Genomic DNA, 24,257 nt, shown 5'->3' on the forward strand with positions numbered 1-24,257 from the left:
GGAGTGGGAGTGAATTGGGATAGAGTCTGGGTAGGTTGAGTTAGTGTAGCGAAATAAGCTGAGTCAGGAACAGTTAGGAGCTAGGAAGACAAGTAAATATCTGAGAGGTGGTTTAGTGAGAGCAGCTAGCGGAAGTTATAGGTCTGGATAGGCACCCCATTATTGTAATTGACCGATACCATTTATGAAAACACACGCTTGTTAAACTGCAATAAATAAACAGAGGTGTATGTTCCAACTTAACCCTGACTGGACTCAGTATTTTACCAGGTAGGGCCTGGGTGGTGGCAGCGAGAAATAAAGTGGTGGCACAGGGATCAATAGATGGCGAAATGTCCGGGGACCCTGTGTGAATGCATCTTTTGGAAGTAAATAAATGGTATTTGTCGCTTGCCGAAGCAGTGTATTTGCAAGGGTTTCTTCTGGCTAGATCGAGCTTAACCTTCTTTGCTGACACCCTTGTTGTACGCAGGCCTGTCCTCTGAACGCCACCCCCTATTGCAGCAACGGCAAGAGCAGCCAGCAAGTGTGGGAGGAATTTTCGCAGTGCTTCACGCCAGCCGTCAAGGAGGTGGTGGAGTTTGCCAAGAGCATCCCTGGATTCCAGTCCCTCTGCCAGCAAGACCAAGTCATGCTGCTGAAAGCAGGCACTTTCCAGGTAAGAACAGAAGCAGGACCCACGTGCAAGAGCACTTCTCCCCATTGTGATTCTCAGCAACTGGTATTCAGGGACAGCCTACCTGCACCAGAGGAGCTAGAATCATAGAACTGGGACCACAAGGGTCATCTAGTCCAACCCCCAGCATTGCAGGAATCTTTTGCCCAACGTGAGACTCGAACCCATGACCTTGAAATGAATACTTTCATGCTCTACTAACCGAGCTGTAGAATCTACCCATTGTGGCTAGCAGCCAGCGACAGCCTTAGGCACCGTATTTTTTGCTCTATAAGACTCACCAGACCACAAGACGCACCTAGTTTTTGGAGGAGGAAAACAAGGGGAAAAAAACCATTCTGAATCTCAGAAGCCAGAACAGCAAGAGGGATCGCTGCGCAGTGAAAGCAGCAATCCCTCTTGCTGTTCTGGCTTCTATGATAGCTGCGCAGCCTGCATTCGCTCCATAAGACGCACACACGTTTCCCCTTACTTTTTAGGTGGGAAAAAGTGACTCTTATGGAGCAAAAAATACGGTAATTCTTCTTTTGCCCTGGGCCTCACGGATGGAGCTAGATGCATACTCTCCTTGGGCAAAAAATAGCTTGCACCAGAGGCAGTCATTGTGGTGCTCTTCAGATGTTTTTTAGACTCCATCTCCCAACATCACTTACTCTTGGCCATGCTGGCAGGGTCACAATATTGTTGCATTTTTGGAGGGGCCTGTCATTGCTTAGCAATTGGCTCCCACGCAGGGGACCCGAAAGGCCTGCCTTAAGCGGCACTCTTGCGCCTTCAAACAGCCGCGCAGCAGGCTGAACTTTAACAAATGTAGTTCCTCCCACTGCTCAAAAACAGAAAAAGGTCAGACCTGCCACCCTGTGCTGTGGACAGGAGAACTTTAAGGGTACCTGGCACAAGTCAATCTTGAACCTCAAATGAAAAACTCAGTGCAGCCTGTGATAGGGATGGGCAGAGACACCCTTCGTGCTTTCAGGGCTATGCCCTCCTTTTCAAAATACCCTGCCGGTTTCCCAGCATCTCCTTCCACCTGGTAATAGGACATGGCAACAGGCAATTCCAAAGCCTTGTTTTGGAATCAATGAACGATTAGCTCAGGAAGGCCTTTTTCTTCATTCCTAGGATGTGGGTCAAAGTGGCAGCCCCTTTGCTTAGACTTCAACCTTCCCCTCTTCTTTCCCTTCCCAGGTGCTGATGGTTCGCTTCTCCTCCCTGTTCAGCCCCAAGGAGAAGGTGGTGACCTTCCTGAGTGGGGAGACCTACTCCCTCTGCAGCCTACGTACCATGGGCATGGGCTCCCTGCTGGACGCCATGTTTGAGTTCAGCGAGAAGCTCAGTTCCCTGGACTTGGACGCACAGGAGATGGCGCTCTTCATGGCCGTAGTCCTGGTCTCAGCGGGTGAGTCAAGGGGTCATAACTGGCCTGGTTGGGTAGGAGGAGCATTCTGCGGCTTGCATTAAAGGCTTTCGCTGTACTTGCGGTCCTGTGCTGGGAGAATCCCAAATGATTCCTTCTTGCCTTGGAGCAATTAAAGGCACCCAGCCCTGCAGACAGAGGTTAAAGCTAGAAGACTGCAGTATTTACAGAGGGGTCTTAATCTTTTATAGCCATCACTGCTTACCCTGTTGATTAAGGTTTTTTAAAGATTTCTTTTCATTTTATCAGACTTGATAGTTACACACAGAGAGAGAGAGACACACAGTAACAGTAAAATACCTTCCAGTAGCACCTTAAAGACCAACTAAGACCAACTTAGTTGGTCTTTAAGGTGCTACTGGAAGGAATTTTTTTATTTTGACTATGGCAGACCAACACGGCTACCTATCTGTAAGTAAAATACCTTGAGATAATATATCTCCTGCCAACCTGGCTGGGTTGCCCCAGCCACTCTGGGCAGCTTCCCATACAGTGGTACCTCAGGGTACATACACTTCAGGTTACAGACTCCACTAACCCAGAAATAGTGCTTCAGGTTAAGAACTTTGCTTCAGGATGAGAACAGAAATCGTGCAGCGGCGGCGCAGCGGCAGCAGGAGGCCCCATTAGCTAAAGTGGTGCTTCAGGTTAAGAACAGTTTCAGGTTAAGAACGGATCTCCAGAACAAATTAAGTACTTAACCCGAGGTGCCAGTGTACATGTAAAAATATACATCAAACATTAAAAACTTCCTGATATAGGGCTGGTTTTGGATGTCCTTTTTTTTTTAAAGCAAATTTGATTTACATTTCTAGCTTTTATGGGGCAAATTGGTATGAGAAACGCCTGGCAAAAAAATCCAGAAGTTCAAAGCAGTTGCTGAATGATATTTCCGATAGTCAGCAGTGAAGCTTCCCTGCCTTCATTTTGTGTGTATTCCAGCATAATTTATTGGTGCAGAATTTGTGTCATTTCAGAACAGGATTATTACTATTTTTTAATGTTGAATTGTCATCTGCATCATAATGCCAGGGTGTCTCTAATAAGTGAGCTTGATGCTGACAAATAAACATTGCAACTATTTTAACTTTACAGTCATAGGTAAAGGTAAAGGGACCCCTGACCATTAGGTCCAGTCGTGGCCGACTCTGGGGTTGCGGCGCTCATCTCGCTCTATAGGCCGAGTTTGTCCACAGACAGCTTCCGGGTCATGTGGCCAGCATGACTAAGCCACTTCTGGCGAACCAGAGCAGTGCACGGAAACGCCATTTACCTTCCCGCCCGAGTAGTACCTATTTATCTATTTGCACCGGCGTGCTTTCATACCTCGGGTTAAACGTGCTTCAGGTTGAGCGTATTCAGGTTACGCTCCACGGCGACCCGGAAGTAACGGAGTTACAAAATGATGTCACGTGCAGAAGCGGCAAATCGCAACGCGCAGACGCGGGTTGCGTTTGCTTCAGGATGCGAACAGGGCTCCGGAACGGATCCCGTTCGCATCCAGAGGTACCACTGTACCATTCTTTCCCCAGGGAAATGAAAACCCCTCTGTTCTCCACGTGTCTTTCCTGTTTCTGTCAACTCAATACCTTTGCTTTGGTTTTCAGATCGCTCCGGCATCTCTGACGTGGATGCAGTCGAAATCCTCCAGGAGACGTTAATCCGGGCCTTGCGGACTCTCGTGACTAAGAAGCACCCGGACGACTCCACGCTTTTCCCCAAGCTGCTGCTCCGCCTGCCTGACCTGCGAACCCTCAACAACCAACATTCAGAGAAACTCCTTGCCTTCCGGATCAACCCGTAAGCTCGCTGGACTGGACGGCTTCTGAAACCCTGCGAGTTTTGGGTAAGAAGAACCAAGAATCGACCATCAAGCAAACTTAATGCATCGGACTAAATTTTGCTCCGTGGGGAGAAGATGGTGACGGTGAAAGGAGAGGAGCATAAGGGATCCGGCAAGGGAGGGGAACCCATAGCCCATCGCAGCTGGGATCTACTAGAGCGGATCCCTCCCTGGCGAGGAGACCAGACACAGGAGGAAGGGTTTCTTTCCCAGATAGTGCTCTCCGTGGCGCTGTGCAGATTGAAGATCATTTATTTTGCTAGAGGAGATCAGGCAAACGAGCTGGACACGCGTTGTACCGTGTTGTTTTTCAAATGTGTGCTGATATATATATATATATGTATATATTTATATATATATATACATACAGTACACGCATATATATCTTACTTTCCATGTGATATTGTGTTGAAGTTCTGTATATAAAAACACTGGGTTTATTGTGCGTAATTATAATAACTATTGGTAGCGCTTCGTGGGGTGGGTGGGGGAGAGGAGGAAAAAAGGACAAGCTGATAAGGCGAATGTTGCAACTCTAGCTCCTTTCCTTTTATCTGCATGCTACCGCAGCCCCAGGGCTCAAGCTCCCCCGCAGTTCTTTTTGGGAATTCCTTTCTTTGGGGTGGGGAGTTTGCTCTGTTTCGTTGCTGCTCTTTCCCGAAGAAGGGATCGCACACACAGAACTAATTGCTATACCGTCTTTTAAGACGATCAGTTTATGCTACAGATTTTACCGGGTAGGTGTTAGGGTTCAGATGCGTAAAGTAGACCTGCTCACGTTGGGGCCCTTTCCCACCTCCATCCCTGCAACTGAACAAGTCCTCTTTGTCACGCCTGACCCAAGTGTCTATCTCAATATAATATATATTTTGTAAATGTTGCAAGCAAAAACACAAAAGGGGCTTCCACTAGTACATAGGTCAGACTTGCTCTCAACTTTCGGAGGCGGCCATAGCATGCTAGGAAGGCCCTCGGGCCTCATGGTGTGGGGAAGAGGACCGCTGCGAAGGGGCTAAGGCTGCAGTCCTTAACCTTGCTTACCTGGGAGTAAGCCCCATTGACTTTTGGAGGGCTGAATTCTGAGCAGACAGGGTTTTGGGGAGGGCAGGCTCTCAGGGGGGCAAATGGAAGAAGCAGGAGTGCCTTCCTTGCCAAGTAAGGTTTAAGGAAACAAGCAGAGGTTAGCTGAGCCCTTAGGTAGAAAGGGCTAAGCAAAGCAAACACTCCGAATACCATTCCACCCAACCTTACCAGTTCCTTCCAGGCAATGGTGCTGTCTTTTTCCAGAAGAGCGAAGCTGTATGAGTACTCTCCCCCAGAATTCCAGAACCTAGTTTTCCATTTGAACCTGTAGATCTTGCTCACTTTCCAGGATATGGGGCACAGAGCCCCAGAGTCCTGGCTATCTTCCGAAGCTGCCTTTGTTATATTTAACCCCCAGTCTCTTATTCCAGATGTGCGAATATAACCCTAGACTGCTGGCTAATCGCTTTCCTAACAACCAGTTAGTTGGCTTGTTCCCGGGGAGGCGGGGAACAGAATGGAACCTAGAATTAGCTTTGTTCCAACATTTTCCTCCATTCGCTATACTGAAGGCTGTGTGTACTCTTCACACACACATACACCAGATTTTGAGCCAAGAAATGCTTAAATTTGTGACCTGGGTAAATTATGCAAATTAAATATAGCATTTGTTTATTCTGTACAGTTTATGCTGCTTCCACCAGATGGGAAATGTGCGGGTTTCCCCCCTTTTTTCTGGTGATGGGGGCACAGGGTGCTTCACCTAGCGATCCCTGCAAGTTCTACTTGGTTTCTGATACCCAAGCTACACATGATGCTGGCAGGCCCGTGTCTGAAGTATAGGTCTGAAGCATGGTTTTGCACACCAAAGGGGCACATGGGTGGCTGGGGGTGGTGATGTTCTGAACCCTTTCTTTGTCCCTGCTGTTTTCTCCCTAGTTCTCCCCCCCCCCACCTCACCCCACCCAGGCTCAACATCAGCTAAAAGTGCCTGGGGAAAGGAGTTTTGAAGGAGAGAAAGATGGCCGGTGTTGGGGACAGATCATTGTGCCCCTTTGGAGCTTTTAAGCTATACCCCACCCCAGTCACTCTCTGTTTTACATGTGCTTTCTGCCATTGTCATGTGTAGTTTAGGTCTGACCTTGCCTTGCAAAGTCCAATGTTTTCAAAATTACTCTTGGGTTGTCAGGGGAAGAAGATTTATTTTCTGTTAAAAAGACGTTCTAAGGATGCTAAGTTCCGTGCTTGGAAGTGCAGGCACGTGGATTACACACAGCCTTGGTTATGTAGCTCCAGAGATCCCAGGAATTGTTTTCCTCAACTTTTGTATGTGAGACTGTGTAGATTTAAAAGGAGCCAAACCTTGAGGTTGGTTGGGATTTTATTTTATTCTTTTCTGAGGGGGAACTTGTAAGGGAGGCGACCAAAAAGGGGTCTTGGGCTCCCACTTCTCTCCTGTAGGGCCACCCTCCTGCTCCCACCCCCCAGTGTCCTAACTTGGCTGTAGTCAGCCCTGCCGCCCTATTCTCTGCATTGAAACATATCAGGTCTTTTTACATCCCATTGACAGGAGCTCTCATGGCATGTTTCAGTCACCCTCCTGTGTGCATGATGTGGGGGATATCTGTGTTCTTCGCAGGGTGGGAGGGACACTGTTGTTGCTGCTGCTGCTGTTGTTCAACACTGCTTTTAAAATGAAAAAAACAAACCAAACATTGCACTTTTCTTAGAAATCTAGAGGAAAAAAATGTATGTTATAACAAAGAATTCCCTCCCTAAACCGGAGTATATTTGCTGCAAAGGGAAAATAGAGAGGGTTTTATTTGCTGCTGCTGGTGCTGCTGCTGCTGTTGCTGCTGTTTGGAGTCCAAAAGACTCGCAAAAGATACCGACAAGAAAGAGAGAGAGTTTATTTTTTGTCTAATATTGAAGTGCAATAAATACATTGAAATATAAATAAAATAAAGACTTGCTTAACAGTGAAACAAGTGCCTGTCATTTTTGTGGAAGGTGATACATATACCTTTTGGGTTTGTTTGGTTCTACTCTGTCTCTTTTTTTTTACAGCTGTAATTGCTAGTCTTCACCACTAGATGTCTGTGTAGACCACAGTTGGCCCATTTCTCCCCAAATATAGTACTCAAACCGGGCCTCCTGACAGGCCTTCAGTGCATGGTAACCATGGGAACATCCAGCATATGCCAATTCTCAGCAAGTTGCGTGTTTCTGCCACTGCATGCAAGACCCAGCTTTTGGCATGCAACCTCTGCAAATGCCAGGAAAATTAAACTTGTGTTTTGGTTTTGGTTTTAAATAAAAAAGCTGAAGCCTTCTGAGTAGCAACAAGAGCCCCAGACTGGCCTTGTGGGATCAGGCCCAAAGCCCTTAACCAGCATCCTGTTTCTCACAGGGACCAATGGGGGAATGAATATACAGGAACCAGGTGCCGGCCCACCCATGAGGCAACAGCCTCAGGCGGCAGGGTCCATAGGGGCAGCGAATTCAGCCTCCAAGGAATGCATTGCCTGCTGCCGCTGCTGTGAAGGCGACGATAGCTGTGGCCCGCTCCTTGGTGGCTGGATCTGCCTCCTCAGCAATGCCCCTGAATGCCGTCTACTGCAGTCTCTGGGTGAATAGGAGGCTTTTGTGCTCCTCTCCCGCCCTTCTTCCCAATTTTCATCTCCGCTACCCGCTTGTTCCTGGTGTAGATCTTCCCTCCCCCTTCTTTCCTGGTGGGGGACCCCCATTTTGTGGTTTGCCTCAGGTGCCAACATCTCCTGAGCTGGCCCAGACAGGAACTTTTAATCATCTGGCCTACTTTGCAGGGGCTGCTCAGTCTTCTGCAACAGAGGAGGGCAGCAGAGATGGCCCTATCATAATCAGAGGAAGACGGCTGCTTCAGGTGGAGGGTGCTTGCCCCCCAAGCTAGCCTGCTGCACCCTGTCACCTCTGTTGAAGTGGCATTCAACTGCAGTCCTGTTGGCTTCTGTACATGGAAACTGGGGTGCCTAAGTCCCCATCTTGTCCTTTGCCTCAGAGGCAGCTGGTCTTGAATGAAAAGGTTGAGAAAAACCCTGATTAATTGGGAGCGCATTTTTAACCTACCCCAAGGGTGGGCAAATTTGGGCCTGATTTCATGTGGGTGGCAAGAAGGGGGTGAAATGGGATACGGGCTAGCAAATGGAGACAGGAGTGCTCCTCCCACTGTTGGTTCTGGTCCCGTCCAGAATGTGGCCCTTGACTAAAAAACAATGTTCCCCATCCCTACAGTAAGCTCTAAAGGACTTTTTGCATTAAGGAAAGTGATAGGAAAGTGTGGGGTGACACTCGCTTTGACACAGTGCCATCTAACCTCCCTGCAAGCAGAACAGAATGAATGCCCCTTTAAATAGCCAACATCATCTTAAGGTAAAGGGACCCCTGACCATTAGGTCTAGTCATGGCCGACTCTGGGGTTGCGGCGCTCATCTCGCTTTATTGGCTTCCGGGTCGTGTGGCCAGCATGACTAAGCCACTTCTGCCGAACCAGAGCAGCGCACGGAAACGCCGTTTACCTTCCCGCCAGAGCGGTAACTATTTATCTACTTGTACTTTGATGCGCTTTCGAACTGCTTGGTTGGCAGGAGCTGGGACCAAGCAATGGGAGCACACCCCGTCGCGGGGATTCGAACCGCCGACCTTCTTATCGGCAAGTCCTAGGCTCTGTGGTTTAACCCACAGCACCACCTGCGTCCCAACATCATCTTATCTCGCAGCAAAACAAGTCGGGATGAATGCTCGATAAACACATTTTCTGGAAGCGCCTTTATTTCCTAGCAGATACGTACGTGTTTCCATCGGAAACTGTAGTGTTACCCCACAATTTCCCTGGCCAGTCTTCCCCCAACTGGCGGCCTCCAGATGTTTCAGACTACAACTCCCATCGCCCCCGACTCTTGGCTGGCCTGTGGCGATGGGATTTGTAGTCCAAAGTATGTAGAAGGCACCAGGTTGGGGCAGGCTGACCTAGGCACTTGCAAAGGGAGAGGTAAACAAAGGTCCTTGAAAGACCTTGACAGAGGTCCTTTCCCCGTTATGCGCACGCCACCAAAAGCTACGACACGAGCAGTCTCCCCTTTTTGCCTGCCTGCGCTTCGGAATAGGGTGCCCATTTCTCCACACGGACCTCATTGTACCCCACCGCCAGTGCATAATCTGGCAAGATGCAAGGGTGAATGTTTGTGCCTCCTCGCTGAGGTCCCTTTCCCTCAATAGCCCCGTTGTTCCTGGGCCGCCTGGCTTGGCCCTGCAGCCCCCGGAATCACCTCAGCTTTGCGGTAACCAGCCATCTACTTTGTTTGACTTGAGACCCGGCCAAGAGGCCTGGACAAGGCAAGAATTGTGGAGAGCTGTGGAGAGCAGAGGAGAGAGAGGGAGACTGGTCCCCTGCATCTCTGGGAGTCTGCTGGCGGGAATTACCTTCTCCCTCTCGACCCCCCGCTTCCTCCCCCCCAAATCTAGGACATTGACCATCAGCTCAGGGGCAGATGTAGAGGAGGATGAACAAGGTGACGCTCCTTGTGCAAAGAGTGGGGGTTTTAGCTAGGAGAAGGGATGCCTGATTTGAAATCTCCATGCTGCCATGAAGCTGACCTGGTGATCTTGAGGTGAACTTCTCGGCCCCAAACCTAGCTCACAGGGTTGTTTGTGAGGAGAAAAATGGTGGGGGTGGGAAACCAACCCCGATATTCAGCTCCTTAGAAGAAAGGCAGGGAAATATACCTAGTGCTATTTTTCTAGTCAATGACAAACCTAGACAGCATCTTAAAAAGCAGAGACATCACCTTGCCAACAAAGGTCCGTATAGCTAAAGCTATGGTTTTCCCAGTAGTGATGTATGGAAGTGAGAGCTGGACCATAAAGAAGGTTGATCGCTGAAGAACTGATGCTTTTGAATTATGGTGCTGGAGGAGACTCTTGAGAGTCCCATGGACTGCAAGAAGATCAAACCTCTCCATTCTGAATGAAATCAGCCCTGAGTGCTCACTGGAAGGACAGATCCTGAAACTGAGGTTCTAATACTCTGGCCACATCACGAGAAGAGAAGACTCCCTGGAAAAGACCCTTGTGTTGGGAAAGATGGAGGGCACAAGGAGAAGGAGACAACAGAGGACGAGATGGTTGGATGGTGTTCTCGAAGCTACGAACGTGAGTTTGACCAAACTGCGGGAGGCAGTGGAAGACAGGAGTGCCTGGCATGCATGGTCCATGGGGTCATGAAGAGTTGGACACGAGTAAACGACTAAACAACAACACCAACAACATTCTTCTAGAAAAAAAGGTGCCTGAACTCACTATGAACACCTCCTTAGATTGGCAATGGCGCCCACCTGAGAGGTACCAGAGCTGAGTTCCAGCAAGTTCCAGCTGAAAAAAAAGCCCTGCATATACTTGTAATAAGTAAGTCAAGAGCCTCTGAACTATTGTTCTTTTCTGTGCTTTCAGATTGTTCTGTTTTATCTGTGTAAGAGCTGCCTTGAGCCTTGGCCTGGGAAAAAGGCGGAATAATTATAATATAATATAATATAATATAATATAATATAATATAATATAATATAATATAATATAATATAATATAATATATGCTTGTCTGAGCCATGGCAAGCAGAATCATAGCGACCCAAAGGCCCAAGATCATAGCAAACACACATGGAGCACAAAGCAGCACTCTATAGCCACATATAGCTCGGAGTTGTGTAATGGTCTTTCATTTCCACTTAAAACGGGATGGGAATCTGTGGCTCTCCAGAAGGTCTTGGACTAAAACTCCCCCCCAAACCCCCCAGCAATGGTCAGAGGTAGCAGGAGTTGCAGCCCAACTACATCTGGGGGGGGGGGGGAAGTGCACGGGTAAAGGGACCCCTGACCATTAGGTCCAGTTGTGACTGACTCTGGGGTTGCGGCTCTCATCTCGCTCTATAGGCCGAGGGAGCCGGCGTACAGCTTCCGGGTCACGTGGCCAGCATGACTAAGCCGCTTCTGGTGAACCAGAGCAGCGCACGGAAACACCGTTTACCTTCCCGCCAGAGCGGTACCTATTTATCTACTTGCACTTTGACGTGCTTTCGAACTGCTAGGTTGGCAGGAGAGAGGCAAGATACCTATTCCCTAATTCTCACTTCTCTTAAATACATTCCCTCTTGTTCATTTTCATATTGCGCAGGCCCTCTGCGCCCTCCAAATCTAACACCTCAACAAAAAGTCTGAAAAGCAATGAGCTCCCCACTGCTATAAGATTCCCCAGGCCTCAATTGCGCTTCCCCCAACAGTCTAGCCTTCTGCTTGGCTGGCAGCCTAATATAAACTTTAGGTCAACTTCAGTTTTGGACATTTTGCTGGCAGCCAGTGAAGGCATGATGTGATAGGACCACTTATTTGCCACAGCTCAATGTGTTGCTGCAAAAGTGCCTTATCAGATTTTGACCCAAACGTTCATTCTCTTGACCGTAGAATTTGGATCTTTGGACGGATTTGTGCCCCATTCAGCCAACCCAGCAGCTCTTTACCAGAGCCACTCAGTCCACTGCTCTGTTCAGTAGGTTTCTGCCTGGTTCTCTTAACACAGAGATTAATTCATTGAAATGTATGCACATTCAGTGCTCCCTATTGCCTTAGCATTGCAACTGAGTATTTAATTAAAGGCAGCCAAGTGGGTTCCCTGGACTTCCCCTGAGGGCTTTCGCTTTACTGGCAAGAAAATGTCTAGTAACTCAGAGCTTTACCTCACTGACCCTGCCTGGTGGAGTGTATTTTGGTCCCCAGCCTAGAACGCTGTGTGGATTATTTCTCCAGGCCTGGTTCCAGGGTTTTTGGGTGCCCCTAAAAGCTTGGTGGGGCACATAATAGCCCTGCTGGATCCGACCAGTCCAACATCCTGGGAAGCCCCACCCCAGAAGGAGCGTAACAGCTCTTCACACACCTGTGATTTTCAGCAACTTGTATTCAGAGTTGCCTCTGACAGTGAGGCTGAACATCGCCATCATGGCTAGTACCTGTTACACGGTATATTTTGCCAAGTAGAAGGCTGGATGAAGTTTAAGCAATGACATCCTCAAATAAGATAAACGGCTCAGGACCGCAATACCTCAAGGACCACCTCTTTCCATGTAAACCTACCCGGACCCTGAGATCACCTTCTGAGGCCCTTCTTCGTGTGCTTCCTCCTCAAGAGGTCCGGAGGGTGGCAACACGAGAACGGGGCCTTCTCTGCAGTGGCTCCCCATCTGTGGACTGCTCTCCCCAGGGAGTTCGTCTGGCACTTTCATTATACACCTTTAGGTGCCAGGCAAAAACGTTCCTTTTTAACCAGGCCTTTGGTTGATCTGATTCACACCCTATGCCCTTTTAAAATGTGTCGTCCCCCCTCAGGTGGGGCTATTGTGTTGTTGTTTTTATTTTTATGATGTATTTTGTGGTTTTATATCTTGAATTTATTCTGTGAACCAACCTGGGACCCCCAGGTATAGTGGAGTATATAAATTCTATAATAATAATATGAATAAGAGAAGTAATGTAGCTCAGCAGGAGAGCTAAATGAGCACGCCTATTTCAGAGCCTAAGTGTCCCTATTTTCCAGGGACAGTCCCGGATTTACAGAAGCCGTCCCAGTTTCTGATTTGATCCTGTAATGTCCCGCTTTTCCTTTGGACGTCCCTATTTTGATCGGGGAAATGTTGGAGGGTATGGATAGGAAGTCCCTGTTTTCATCTGAGAAATGCTGGAGGGTATGTTATTTAAGGATGCCGTTACAGTTTCTGATATTTCCACTAAGAGGAATCTCAGGTAGCCGAGAAAAGACACTCACCAAGATGAGGGAGAGCTGCCATCGCCCCACACAACAGGCAGGACAAGACAGACCTTAGGACCACCCCTACCATTAGGCAGTGGGGCCAACTCAGGAAGCTGATTTAGGGTGCAATAAAATGGTTGCAGCATATTAGTTATTAAAGAGGTGCTTGTGGGAGTATGGTACAGCTTGACTTGGGGGTGCAGTGGTACCTCGGATTACAGACGCTTCAGGTTACAGACACTTCAGGTTACAAACTCCGCTAACCCAGAAATAGTACCTTGGGTTAAGAACTTTGCTTCAGGGTGAGAACAGAAAGTGTGTGGCAGTGTAGTGGCATTGGAAGGCCCCATTAGCTAAAGTGGTGTCTCAGGTCAAGAACAGTTCAGGTTAAGAATGGACCTCCAGAATGAATTAAGTTCTTAACCTGAGGTACCACTGTATTGTGTTTGCTGTGCTATCCAAGGCCTCAAAATGTTTTGGACCAGCACTATAGCTCACTATTGTATAGGACATCTCTCTCTCAGATCAGGCATGGGTGGCAGGGAGAGATGGCACAGTGGATCTAGCTTCCCAGCAGTGACGATAAAGGGTAAAGGGACCCCTGACCATCAGGTCCAGTCGTGGCCGACTCTGGGGTTGCAGCACTCATCTCGCTTTATTGGCCGAGGGAGCCGGCGTACAGCTTCCGGGTCATGTGGCCAACATGACTAAGCTGCTTCTAGCGAACCAGAGCAGCGCACGGAAACGCCGTTTACCTTCCCTCCAGAGCGGTACCTATTTATCTACTTGCACTTTGACGTGCTTTCAAATGGCTAGGTTGGCAGGAGCAGGGACCGAGCAATGGGAGCTCACCCCGTCGCGGGGATTCGAACCGCCGACCTTCTGATCGGCAAGTCCTAGGCTCTGTGGTTTAACCCACAGCACCACCCGTGTTCCAGCAGTGACATTACTGCTGTGGAATTGGACAGTGAGGAGAAGGGGCAACAAGGAAGTTGGGGTGCATCAACAGAGGTCCACAGGTACTTTATCTCAGTTCTAAAATGACAGCCCGACGTCTCAAAGAGTCAGGAATGTAGTTCAGATGATGTTGGGCCTGTGCAAAATGAAACAATTTCGCAGTCTATGAAGGGGCTGGGTGGAGAGGGCTCATTCCTGCTCCACGCTTATGAGGACCCACTCCTTTAAGCCCCCTGCTTGTCCCTTCCCCAAACTTTTCCAGATGTTGCAGCTTTTCTCCCCCCCATCTCCTCTCTCCTTGTCACATCTGCAAGTGGTTTGAACTGCAGAGAAGATCTGTGTGGAGTGGTGAGTTGGCACCAAACTTTCCCCCTTGCTCCCGCCCCCCCCCACCCGCCCCGCTCCATTCCCTGGCGCACGTATGAGTCCAAAAAGTTAAGAAAACCCTGGCATTGCAGGGAAGCTGGCCCACATCTTCGTGCTGCGGGTCAGCACAAGCTTGATTAAGCTGTATCAGCGCAGGCAAGTTTCTCCCAACTCGCTTTTTCCTTCCTCGCCTGCTTCCTTCTAATCTAGGTGCTTCAATGTCTGTCAAGTCTCCATGGCTGGATCCTGACAAGCAAAGAGCTTGGCTATGCAAGTGGTACCCAAGCCTGGGTATAGAGAGGGCAAGGCATAATATTCCCTCTCTGGTCAAACTGAAGTTCAGCCTAAGAGACAGCAGTCATTTTTCCTGCCAATAGCTGAAAAAGGGCTTGGAAGGGAAAAGGTTCCTGCTCACTTACACTTCTGCCTCTGTTGAAACTTGTTGGGCAGGTTTCCGTATTGTTTCAAAAACCTGCCCAATCTGTTTGGCCAGAGGTAGCAGAGGATCAAAATGAAATAAGTATGTGTACACACCACGGGAAGCCAGGGTTCTTGTCAAAACACTTTCAGCCATCTAAACGTGATTTTGTCGCCAGAGAAGTGTATCAAAAGGCACTTCTGGAAATGGATTATCTGATTAGATAGTTAAAATAGCTTTCCCCCCAGATTTTGTTAACACTGTTCACACATGTGCAGAAACATAATGAGTCAGGCTTATAAGCCCTTTCAGAAACTTGCGAAAATGCCACAAGGGTAATTCTGAAGGTATCTGAATTCCTGCTTCAGTCTGAACATGGGAAACAATCCTTGAAAAAGCAGGCCCGGCCCTATCATTAGGCATTGTGCGGCAATTGCTTAGCTTAGCTGGCAGTGCAGCAGATTTACTTTCAAACTTCTAGTAGATATCCACTCAATGTCTCTAATTGTTTGGAGAAGCGTGTCTCTCCTCACTACAGTTGTTTTGTGTGTTTTTTTAGCAAATACCACATGGAACACATGGTGAGCATGGTGGAACATATGGTGACCTTATTCTGGGATGCTTATCAAAACTCCAGGCCACTGAGGCTGAGATCGCATTGATAGATTGGTCTTCCATAGAAGAAGTGGGAGATATGACCCGTTGGACTGGTGTATCTGGTCTCCCTGCTTGTCCCTCTTTGACCAGAAAGTAGGTAACGGCTGAATCTCAGCCCTCTCATCGCAACTTCAAGACTCTCCATGGACATGATTCCTGCACCGAACACTCCTGTTGCATTAGGCCTGCCATGTACAACATGAGGAAAGGATCTTCCCAGTGGTAGCTAGTCTGGAAAAGGCTTGGCCGGCAGTGTTGGCTGCAGGTTTTTGTGGGGCTTCAGGGCAAGATGCCCTTTGTAGGCATCCCTCCTCCCCAGCATTGGCTACTTCCTATGACACCCCGATGGAAAGGGCAGGCAAGCGACCATGTGGTGGCAGACGTTGCCTCTTCTCACTTGCTTTTCTTGCTTGAACGCTGTTATGTACTGAGTTGAATAGGATCCAAAAGGCAGCAGTCTGATTGGTCCTACAACAATAGGATTCAGAATGCAGCAGTCTGATTGGTCCTACAACAATAGGATTCAGAATGCAGCAATCTGATTGGTCCTAGAACAATAGGATTCAGAATGCAGCAGTCTGATTGGTCCTAGAACAATAGGATTCAGAATGCAGCAGTCTGATTGGTCCTAGAACAATAGGATTCAGAATGCAGCAGTCTGATTGGTCCTAGAACAATAGGGTCCAGAATGCAGCAGTCTGATTGGTCCACAGGAGCCACCCAATCCAGCTCCAGGTGGAAGTGAATCCGCAAGCTGATTGGCCTACAGGTGAATCCTGGAATTAGCCAATCACTTGGGGCCCACTGTGTAAATAAAGTATATAAAGCAGACATTCTGGGGGAACGTCCATTCCTCCTCACCCCTATGAGCTGAAGAAAGAGCATGAAATCCACTCTTGACTCCGAGCGGATTTCAAACACACTCTTTGGACCAGAGGCCAGCAGGTGGCAGTGGTGAGAGGAGCAGTGGCAGGAACAGGGAGTGCCAGCAGTGCACCCTTGGCAAAGCATGGGCTTTGACAGGTGCCCAACAATGCTGGTTGCTGAGCCTAACTTTGGTGGCCAAAAGGACTTGCAAGGCTCATGCTGAGGGTATTTTCACTGTGTGTTTGGGGGGGGGGGACAAAGGAAGATGTTCCAGAGAGAAGAGTAAGATGCAGGAAGCATTCAAAAGAGGCTATTTTGGAGTTTTATCGTTCCTGGAGCCCAGTAACAGGATATGAACGAGGACAAGTGTGATAATCTCCTTCTTTGCAAGCTGATCTCTTTGGAGACTGTCGCAGAATCTGATGCTGACTTTTCCCTGTTTGGGCGAGAACCTGGCAAGCAGCCTCAAAAAGCACTCTGGGTTTCAAGAGTTGGCCTGAACCAGATAGCTGCTTCTACCACCACCCCTGTTCCTGATGTGTGGTGTGATGTGGAGATTTATATGCTAATCCATCACACACAACGTAAAAGCCAGGAGTAGATTGTTCCCCCCCTACATAATCTCTCTGCTGGGAACCTGCCTTTATGGCTCCTTGGGCCGATATTGGACGATAGATCTCCATCGAGCCGACAGGCCTTTCCAACCCGCAGGCCATGGGCCCGGCTAATGAAATCACAAGCTGGCACAATGACTTCAAATGTGCCTGAAATAAATTCGATTTGGAAAAATGAAGAAAGTCTGAAGTGAGCTGTTTATAGAAGGGGTCTGAGCAAAGTGGGCTGGCTTCTGGGAATGATCTAATCCAGTTAGAGCTGTGGAGGTGGCTCTGATGTGTTTGGAGAGGACAGGCATCTTGGCTTAAAGTTACAATTGGATGGCGTATGGACAGGCAAGTTCAGTTCACGGGTGCCCGTCTCATCTCAGGAGTAACCAAATTTTCTGCCCGGTTTGAAACAGGTTACCTAAAGGCTCATTTGGATGATCAACAGCGATCGTCTTATAATTTGGACCAACAACTAACATTATTTTTGAAAGGTTACTTATCATACATGTAAATTTTACGCAGGAGGCCAGAGTGACAAGCAGTCCTTAAATTTCCACCTGAAAGCTACCACCTGCAGACCAGAACCACACAAGGTGGATGAGGAGCCACTCTAGCGCTTCATCTCTATGGTGCTCTACCCTGTTCCCAAGGCAACTGTTTGTGACCAGCAGAGGAGACTGGTCCATTATGACAAAGGAGGGACTGCCCCACCAACCTCAACCTGCCCTCAGCCAGCCCACATAGGACAATCTACAATGGACAGACATCAAAGACCATCACTTCTTCCCTTGGTCTTCTGTACTAATCTGTCTCTGCTAATCTACCCAGAACCAACTCACGTAAGACTGCTGCAGTTCAGGGATGGAGGATGGCGTTTCTACAAAGTATATTTTTGACATCATTGTTATGTGTCTGGCAGCCTTTCCCTTCCTTCTGAAAGGACTTCCTCAGCCCAATTCACTCTATTGAAACCTGCAAATGGCATTCTACGCAAATGGCGTAGAGTTGTGGAAAGTAGAAGCTTAAGAATGCGGACTCCCCTATTTTCCAGGGACAGTCCCAGATTAACAGAAGCCACCCCGGTTTTTTATTTGATCATGGAATGTCCCGCTTTTCCTTAGTACGCCCCTCTTATCATAGAAATGTTGGAGGGTATGGAGTTACGCGACCCACGAGCCAAGGAGACAAGTAACTTTGCAATCTTAAGAAGACATCCAAAGCGAAGGTTTTTTTTTATTTAAAAAAATTAATGTTTTATTATGTTTTATATATGTTGGAAGCTGCCCAGAGTGCCTGGGGCAACCCAGTCAGATGGGTGAGGTTATAATAAGACGTCCCTATTTTCATCGGAGAAATGTTGGGGAGAGCTAATGAACTAAAATAAATAATTTCTACCAAGACAAACTCCACATTGACTGGATAGCCAAAGAGGAAGCTGTCTCCCCCCAACACACACCTCAAGTCAACATTACTCCACTAGGTACGGTCCTTTGGAGGCCGGTCAAATCCATCTTTCTCTCATCATCTCCCCCTGTCCCACTTCATTGGTGGAGGCAGGGAGTCCAAGGCCTCAGGCCACATCTGTAATATGAAACCCATCTCCCTTTCTGTTGATTGTTGATTGGGTCAGGCCCCTCCAACGACCTCGGCCCTGTCAGGACTGCAAGACTAACAAATATAAACAGATGGAGTTTCTGCAGGTGGCAGCATCCCCCTGGGATCGCCCAGGTAATCCTATTACCCATTCATTACCTGGGAGGCTCCCGGCAATGGACCCAGCTTGCTGCAATATCTGCTGCTATTAAAAATAAAAAAAAAGACGAATCAGTCCCCACCGCCCACCCCTCCTTGCCATGAAACTCTTCTGCTCAGTCTAACAAAAGAGTCAGCAAACTTTTTCAGCAGGGGGCCGGTCCACTGTCCCTCAGACCTTGTGGGGGGCCGGATTATATTTTGAAGGGGGGGAAAATGAACGAATTCCTATGCCCCACAAATAACCCAGAGATGCCTTTTAAATAAGAGGACACATTCTACTCATGTAAAAACACCAGGCAGGTCCCACAAATAACCCAGAGGTGCATCTTAAATAAAAGGACACATTCTACTCATGTAAAAACACGCTGATTCCTGGACTGTTCGCGGGTTGGATTTAGAAGGCAATTGGGCCGGATCCGGCCCCTGGGCCTTAGTTTGACTACCCATGAACAAGAGTTTGGGGGAAAGAGAGGGAGGTGGAGCAGCTCTAAGGAAACCTTTGCTAGAGGCTGAGCTCAGAGGGAGGTGCGCCAGTAAAAAGTAGCAGGCCATCCCATCCGCTCTACCAAGAGACTAAATGGAGGCTGGAATACAACACTGCTTGTGGCTCACTACCCTGACCAGTGAAAAGTTCTAGGGCCAGGATGACCTGTGTTTGGGGTACTGATGAGTGAATCTGTCAATTTCATTTTCTCTCAGTTTCTCATATTTCCCATTTTAACTTCCGTTCTCTACATTTCCATATCATAGAATCATAGAGTTGGAAGAGACCACAAGGGCCATCGAGTCCAACCCCCTGCCAAGCAGGAAACACCATCAGAGCACTCCTGACATATGGTTGTCAAGCCTCTGCTTAAAGACCTCCAAAGTAGGAGACTCCACCACACTCCTTGGCAGCAAATTCCACTGTCGAACAGCTCTTACTGTTAAATATCTTACTGTTAAATATCAGTTTGACATTTTTGTTTAAAGTACTCAAGAGCATTTTTGTGCAAATTTATACTAATACACACATGCCCGTAGGCAATTTTGCCTACTGTACTGTACATATTTTTTGAAAATGCACACATTTCTGTACACTTGGCTAGAGAATGGCATTTCAAAATACAGAGATGGGCTTATTATGAGGGATGGCCACGCTTCATATTTTGCATATTGTTTCAGAAAGGGAACATTAGGTAGCTGTGGTCCTATTTTCCTAGAAAAAGAGGTGCCGGAACTCACCATGTGCACCTTACTCATTCTCTTATACAGTGGTACCTCAGGTTAAGTACTTAATTCATTCCAGAGGTCCGTACTTAACCTGAAACTGTTCTTAACCTGAAGCACCACTTTAGCTAATGGGGCCTCCTGCTGCCGCCGCGCCGCCAGAGCACAATTTCTGTTCTCATCCTGAAGCAAAGTTCTTAACCTGAAGCACTGTTTCTGGGTTAGCGGAGTCTGTAACCTGAAGCGTATATAACCCAAGGTACCACTGTAATGACAAAGGTGCCCCTCTGAGAGGTGCCCAAACTGAGTCATGGCTGAAAAAAAGGCCCTGGATAGCCTCATTATTAAGTGCAAATTGAATAGAATTTCTCCTCTATCCTAAGTTTGGCTTTCTTTGGAGTTGAGAGAGAGAGAAGGATAGAGAGTACTCTGGAGACAACAGCGCTTTTGCAATATTTGCTTTGTGTACGTATAAAATAGGAGAGCATAAGTGGAGGCAAATATGAGCACGGTAATTAACCTGTTGTCCCACTTCAGATTCCTTAGCAATACCTGCACCCAGAAGGTAATTTCAGCCATGTGTCCATGGCTGGGGTTGATTTAATGAACAAAAAAATATGCAGGTAAACTGAAATAACTTTCTTCCCCACAGTCTGTATCTCTGGGCATTTCTCTTTCAGCTGGGCTCATTTTTTGGTATTGGAACCCAAATAAATTGGAGTTTGGGGGCAGGAGAAGCATTTGATTGTAGGGGAGTGATCTGTCAGAGCAGAAGTCACCAGCCTTTAGGGGCCAGCAGGCATATTTGGAATTTGAGACAGTGGAGATGTACCATAATACAAAATGTCTGCTGTAGGCAGGGGCGTAGCATGGGTTGCCGCTGCCCGGGGTGGACTGAGCAGCAGTCAGTCCCTTTGCTGTCCAGCATCTAATCAAGGGAGTATCTTCCGGCAAACTAGCTCCAACTTAGGAGCAGACATAAGGCAGAGAAACGTGAAGCCAGGAACGCCACTATGCTGCCTTGCCCTTCTGCCTTGCAGTGAGGCGCTCTGGGCAACGCACGTAGCTCCAGAAGTGCTTTCCCACCTTCCTTTTCCTCCCTTCCTCCGCAGTGGGCAGCAGCAATGGCACCACCCTACCCCTCCCTCCCTCCTTCTCTGCCAACCCAGGGGCAGGGTGCGGGTGGGCGTCCCTTCACCATCCACAAGGAGAAAGAAGGTGCCCCCACCAGGTTGCACCCCCTCAGAAATTTGAGCCTAGGGCCATGGCCCCCTGCCTCTCCCCTCCATGCTATGTGTTATGTACTGAAGTTCTCACCCTGGGCCAGCAGGGGGATACTGTAGATAGTTTTCACTCAGGTCCGCATATGCAAATAAGGAATTGAAAGTGACTTTCAGTGATTGGATAGTTACAGAAAGTGGTTACTGTTGCTTTGTAGTTGAGCTCTATACAGTGGTACCTCGGGTTAAGTACTTAATTCATTCCGGAGGTCCGTTCTTAACCTGAAACTGTTCTTAACCTGAAGCACCACTTTAGCTAATGGGGCTTCCTGCTGCTGCCACGCTGCCGGAACACGATTTCTGTTCTCATCCTGAAGCAAAGTTCTTAACCCGAGGTACTATTTCTGGGTTAGCGGAGTCTGTAACCTGAAGCGTATGTAACCTGAAGCGTCTGTAACCCAAGGAACCACTGTATAAGCTGGTTGGCTGAAACCTTCAGTTCAGTTCTGTTCTGGCCTATGAATAAACAAGAGCTGTCTGAAGAATCGCTGTGTCGTCTGATATGTTCACCTACAACTTAACACTATGCCACTGGCTGTAGGAGCCTGTAGCAAGGCCAAGCCGGTACAAACATGAGTTGAGCAGGATGAGTCTCTCATGTACTGTGGAATTTTCAGGAGATATTTACTGATATTTATTGACTGCCAACAAAGGTCTGTATAGTAAAAGCTATGGTTTCCCCAGTAGTGATGTATGGAAGGGAGAACTGGACCATATAGAAGGCTGATCGCAGAAAAATTGATGCTTTTGAATTACGGTGCTGGAGGAGACTCATGAGAGTCCCATGGACTGCAAGAAGATCAAACTTCTCCATTCTTAAGGAGCCCTGAGTGCTCACTGGAAGGACAGATTGTGAAGCTGAGACTCCAATACTTTGGCCACCTCATGAGAAGAGAAGACTCCCTGGAAAGACCCTGATGTTGGGAAAGATGGAGGGCACAAGGAGAAGGGGACAACAGAGGACGAGATGGTTGGACAGTGTTCTCGAAGCTACCAGCATGAGTTTGACCAAACTGCAGGAGGCAGTGGAAGACAGAGGTGCTTGGCGTGCTCTGGTCCATGGGGTCACGAAGAGTCGGACACGACTAAACGACTAAACAACAACATCATTTACTGATACCTTCTGTGTACACCAAAGGAGGTGCTGGTGGGCACAGTGTTGGCAGACGGAGGAGTGTTCAGCAACCCTGTAGCTCTTACAATTGAAGGCCTTTTCCCCATTAATATATGATTGGGACAGAGCTGGCTTGGGAACATAGGAAAGCACCTTATACCAGGTGAGATTAGTTATCCACCAAGCCCAGTATTGTCTACTCTGACTGGCAATCATTCTCTCTAGGGCTTCAGGAGGAATTGTTTCCCCACCCCACCCACCGCCACATCACCTTCCACTTGGTTTTTTCCTCTTTTAGCTGGAGACACCAGGGATTGTTCAAGTGACTTTCTGTATAAAAACATGTGCTCCACTGCTTTGCTAGAATCCCTCCCCATGGTCAACAAGCTATAGGTTAAAATAAATGGGTCTACCGCCATCACAGCTAGTTTCATCTTGAGGCTGAGATAATAACGGCTTGCCTTAAAGACCACCCAGAGCGTTCATGGCAGAGACTCGAACCAGGGACTTTGCTGGCTTGCAACTCATGGGCTTCGGCGGCGAGCTGACCTCCACCGCCACCACCCCTCCTGTGATATTCTTGCCTGCGGGATTGAGCGGGGAGATGTGGGAGAGAGAAGGGTAAACCTTGAGGTAAAAAGCATAAACCTCTCTGCTTTCCTTCCACCAGCTGAGGAATCCCAGAGTGAGCCTCACTCGAGCCTGCTGCTGCATCCTAATTGGAAATCTGCAGGGCAGCTGAATTCTTCTTAACCCTCAAAGTATGCAAAAACATTGTGCCTTCTGTAGCTTAACATTTGCAAAATGAGCACGGAAGATGCCTATGAATTAACTTGTGCACTGGTCCTCTGAAGTTTCCAGGTATGAAGCCACCATTGGGGGGTCCGATGAATGCCCAAGTAGATGGACCATTAGATCTCTTGTGGCATTTTCCCCCCTTTTCTCATGTGAAGCTAAGAAGGAGTTATCTTTGCCCGGATGCCAGTCTCTGTGGCCTCTTTGCAACGCCCACTTCGCCTGAAGGGGAAACTGTGGTCAGATTTCAACGTCACAAGTATTTGTGAGCGTCAAAGGACCATTGCAAGAGACAATGCAGCCAAACAGATGCTGCAAGCGTCCCTGTCCTAAACTGCCCCCTTTTTGGGGGGGGAGGGGGGCAAGGGATGCTCGGTGCCCCCTTGTGGTAGGTAAAAGGACTGTGCCAATTCATTGTGGAACCTTCTGGACTCTGGCAGACCTCCTAGTTTATTCTGGCTTCTTAAACTTCTAGTCTGGGCTGCATGGAAAGTTTTCCAAAATTCCTGGCTTGGAGTCTGTAAATGGAAGGGATTCCAGAACGCTCTAACAGAGATTCAAAACCTCTTCGCCGGGTTCAGCTACCTCTTTACAGCAATAGTTACTGCGCTCGGGCACATTTAGACTAGGAGTAATCATATTTTAATATGTAATAGTCATTTATCACTCATCTTATTCCAAACACTTGGGGCTAGCCAGAATAGATTTCAAACTTAATGTAAAGTATCCAGTTAAAATTCCATTAAATCAGCAAAATATGCTGATAACAGATGCTGCACTCTAGCACTTTAAAGAGAAAGAGAGATTGAGAGGGAGGGAGAGGGGACAAACTGGGAACACTCCTTGTTCAAATCTCCCCTGAGCTATAAGCTCTGTGGATTGCCTTAGGCAAACTAATATCTCCATCTGCCCCATGGGGGTAATAATACTTCTCAAACTTACAGGAATGACCTCACTCTTTTTATTCATATTTATTTTATAATATAATAATTTTATACTGCTTTTCAACCGGAACGGTTCACAAAGCAGTTCAGAAAAGCAGATTTATATTGTGACGATCCATTGCTGTCATTTGGATGAGTCCCACAAAGAATATTCGGGCTCTGGAGAAGATACTTTCTGAATCTTGTTATCCTGCTGACCTAAGAGAATCCCTGAGATTAAACAAATTGTGAGCCTCTCTGTTCAGCCATCTGTCTTCAGAGTATGGGTGCTTTCAATAGCAGCAAGGAAATGTGGGCTGGTGTCAAACTGTCATGGCTCCTAGCTTGCCTTGAGCTCAGAGGTGTGATGGCAAGGCAGGTTCTGGGGAAGGGCGTAGGCAGAAGTTGTGCTGGTCCCGAGGGTTAACCGTCCGGCGAGGTCTGAGTCCAGTCCGAGGTTGGATGCTGCCCATCAAAGCTGAAGTGGGGTCCAAGGCAGGGAGTCGGGTGAGGTCAGGAACTCT

At 48.0% G+C, this 24,257-nt stretch overlaps 1 protein-coding gene and 1 long non-coding RNA gene across 6 annotated transcripts in view; both read left to right on the forward strand.

Annotated features, from left to right (window-relative positions):
* LOC310700451 (nuclear receptor subfamily 1 group D member 1-like) overlaps positions 1-6,947 on the forward strand; it is a 59,713-nt gene extending 52,766 nt beyond the window's left edge. For all 5 annotated transcript variants that reach the window (XM_083490099.1, XM_083490101.1, XM_083490102.1 and 2 more), the window contains 3 exons: positions 473-658; positions 1,865-2,075; positions 3,701-6,947. In XM_083490099.1, the coding sequence (XP_083346225.1) occupies positions 473-658; positions 1,865-2,075; positions 3,701-3,897 (594 nt within the window). In that variant the 3' untranslated portion in view covers positions 3,898-6,947. The remainder of the gene's footprint in view (positions 1-472; positions 659-1,864; positions 2,076-3,700) is intronic.
* A 10,393-nt stretch (positions 6,948-17,340) lies between these two features.
* LOC310699372 lies at positions 17,341-23,979 on the forward strand. The gene is made up of 3 exons (XR_014522056.1): positions 17,341-17,541; positions 18,057-18,137; positions 22,686-23,979. It is a non-coding gene; the product is annotated as an uncharacterized lncRNA (long non-coding RNA).
* The last annotated feature ends 278 nt before the right edge of the window (positions 23,980-24,257 follow it).

The sequence above is a fragment of the Podarcis liolepis genome (assembly GCF_965112155.1).
Source record: "Podarcis liolepis genome assembly, chromosome: 2".
Taxonomy (NCBI): Eukaryota; Metazoa; Chordata; class Lepidosauria; order Squamata; family Lacertidae; genus Podarcis; species Podarcis liolepis.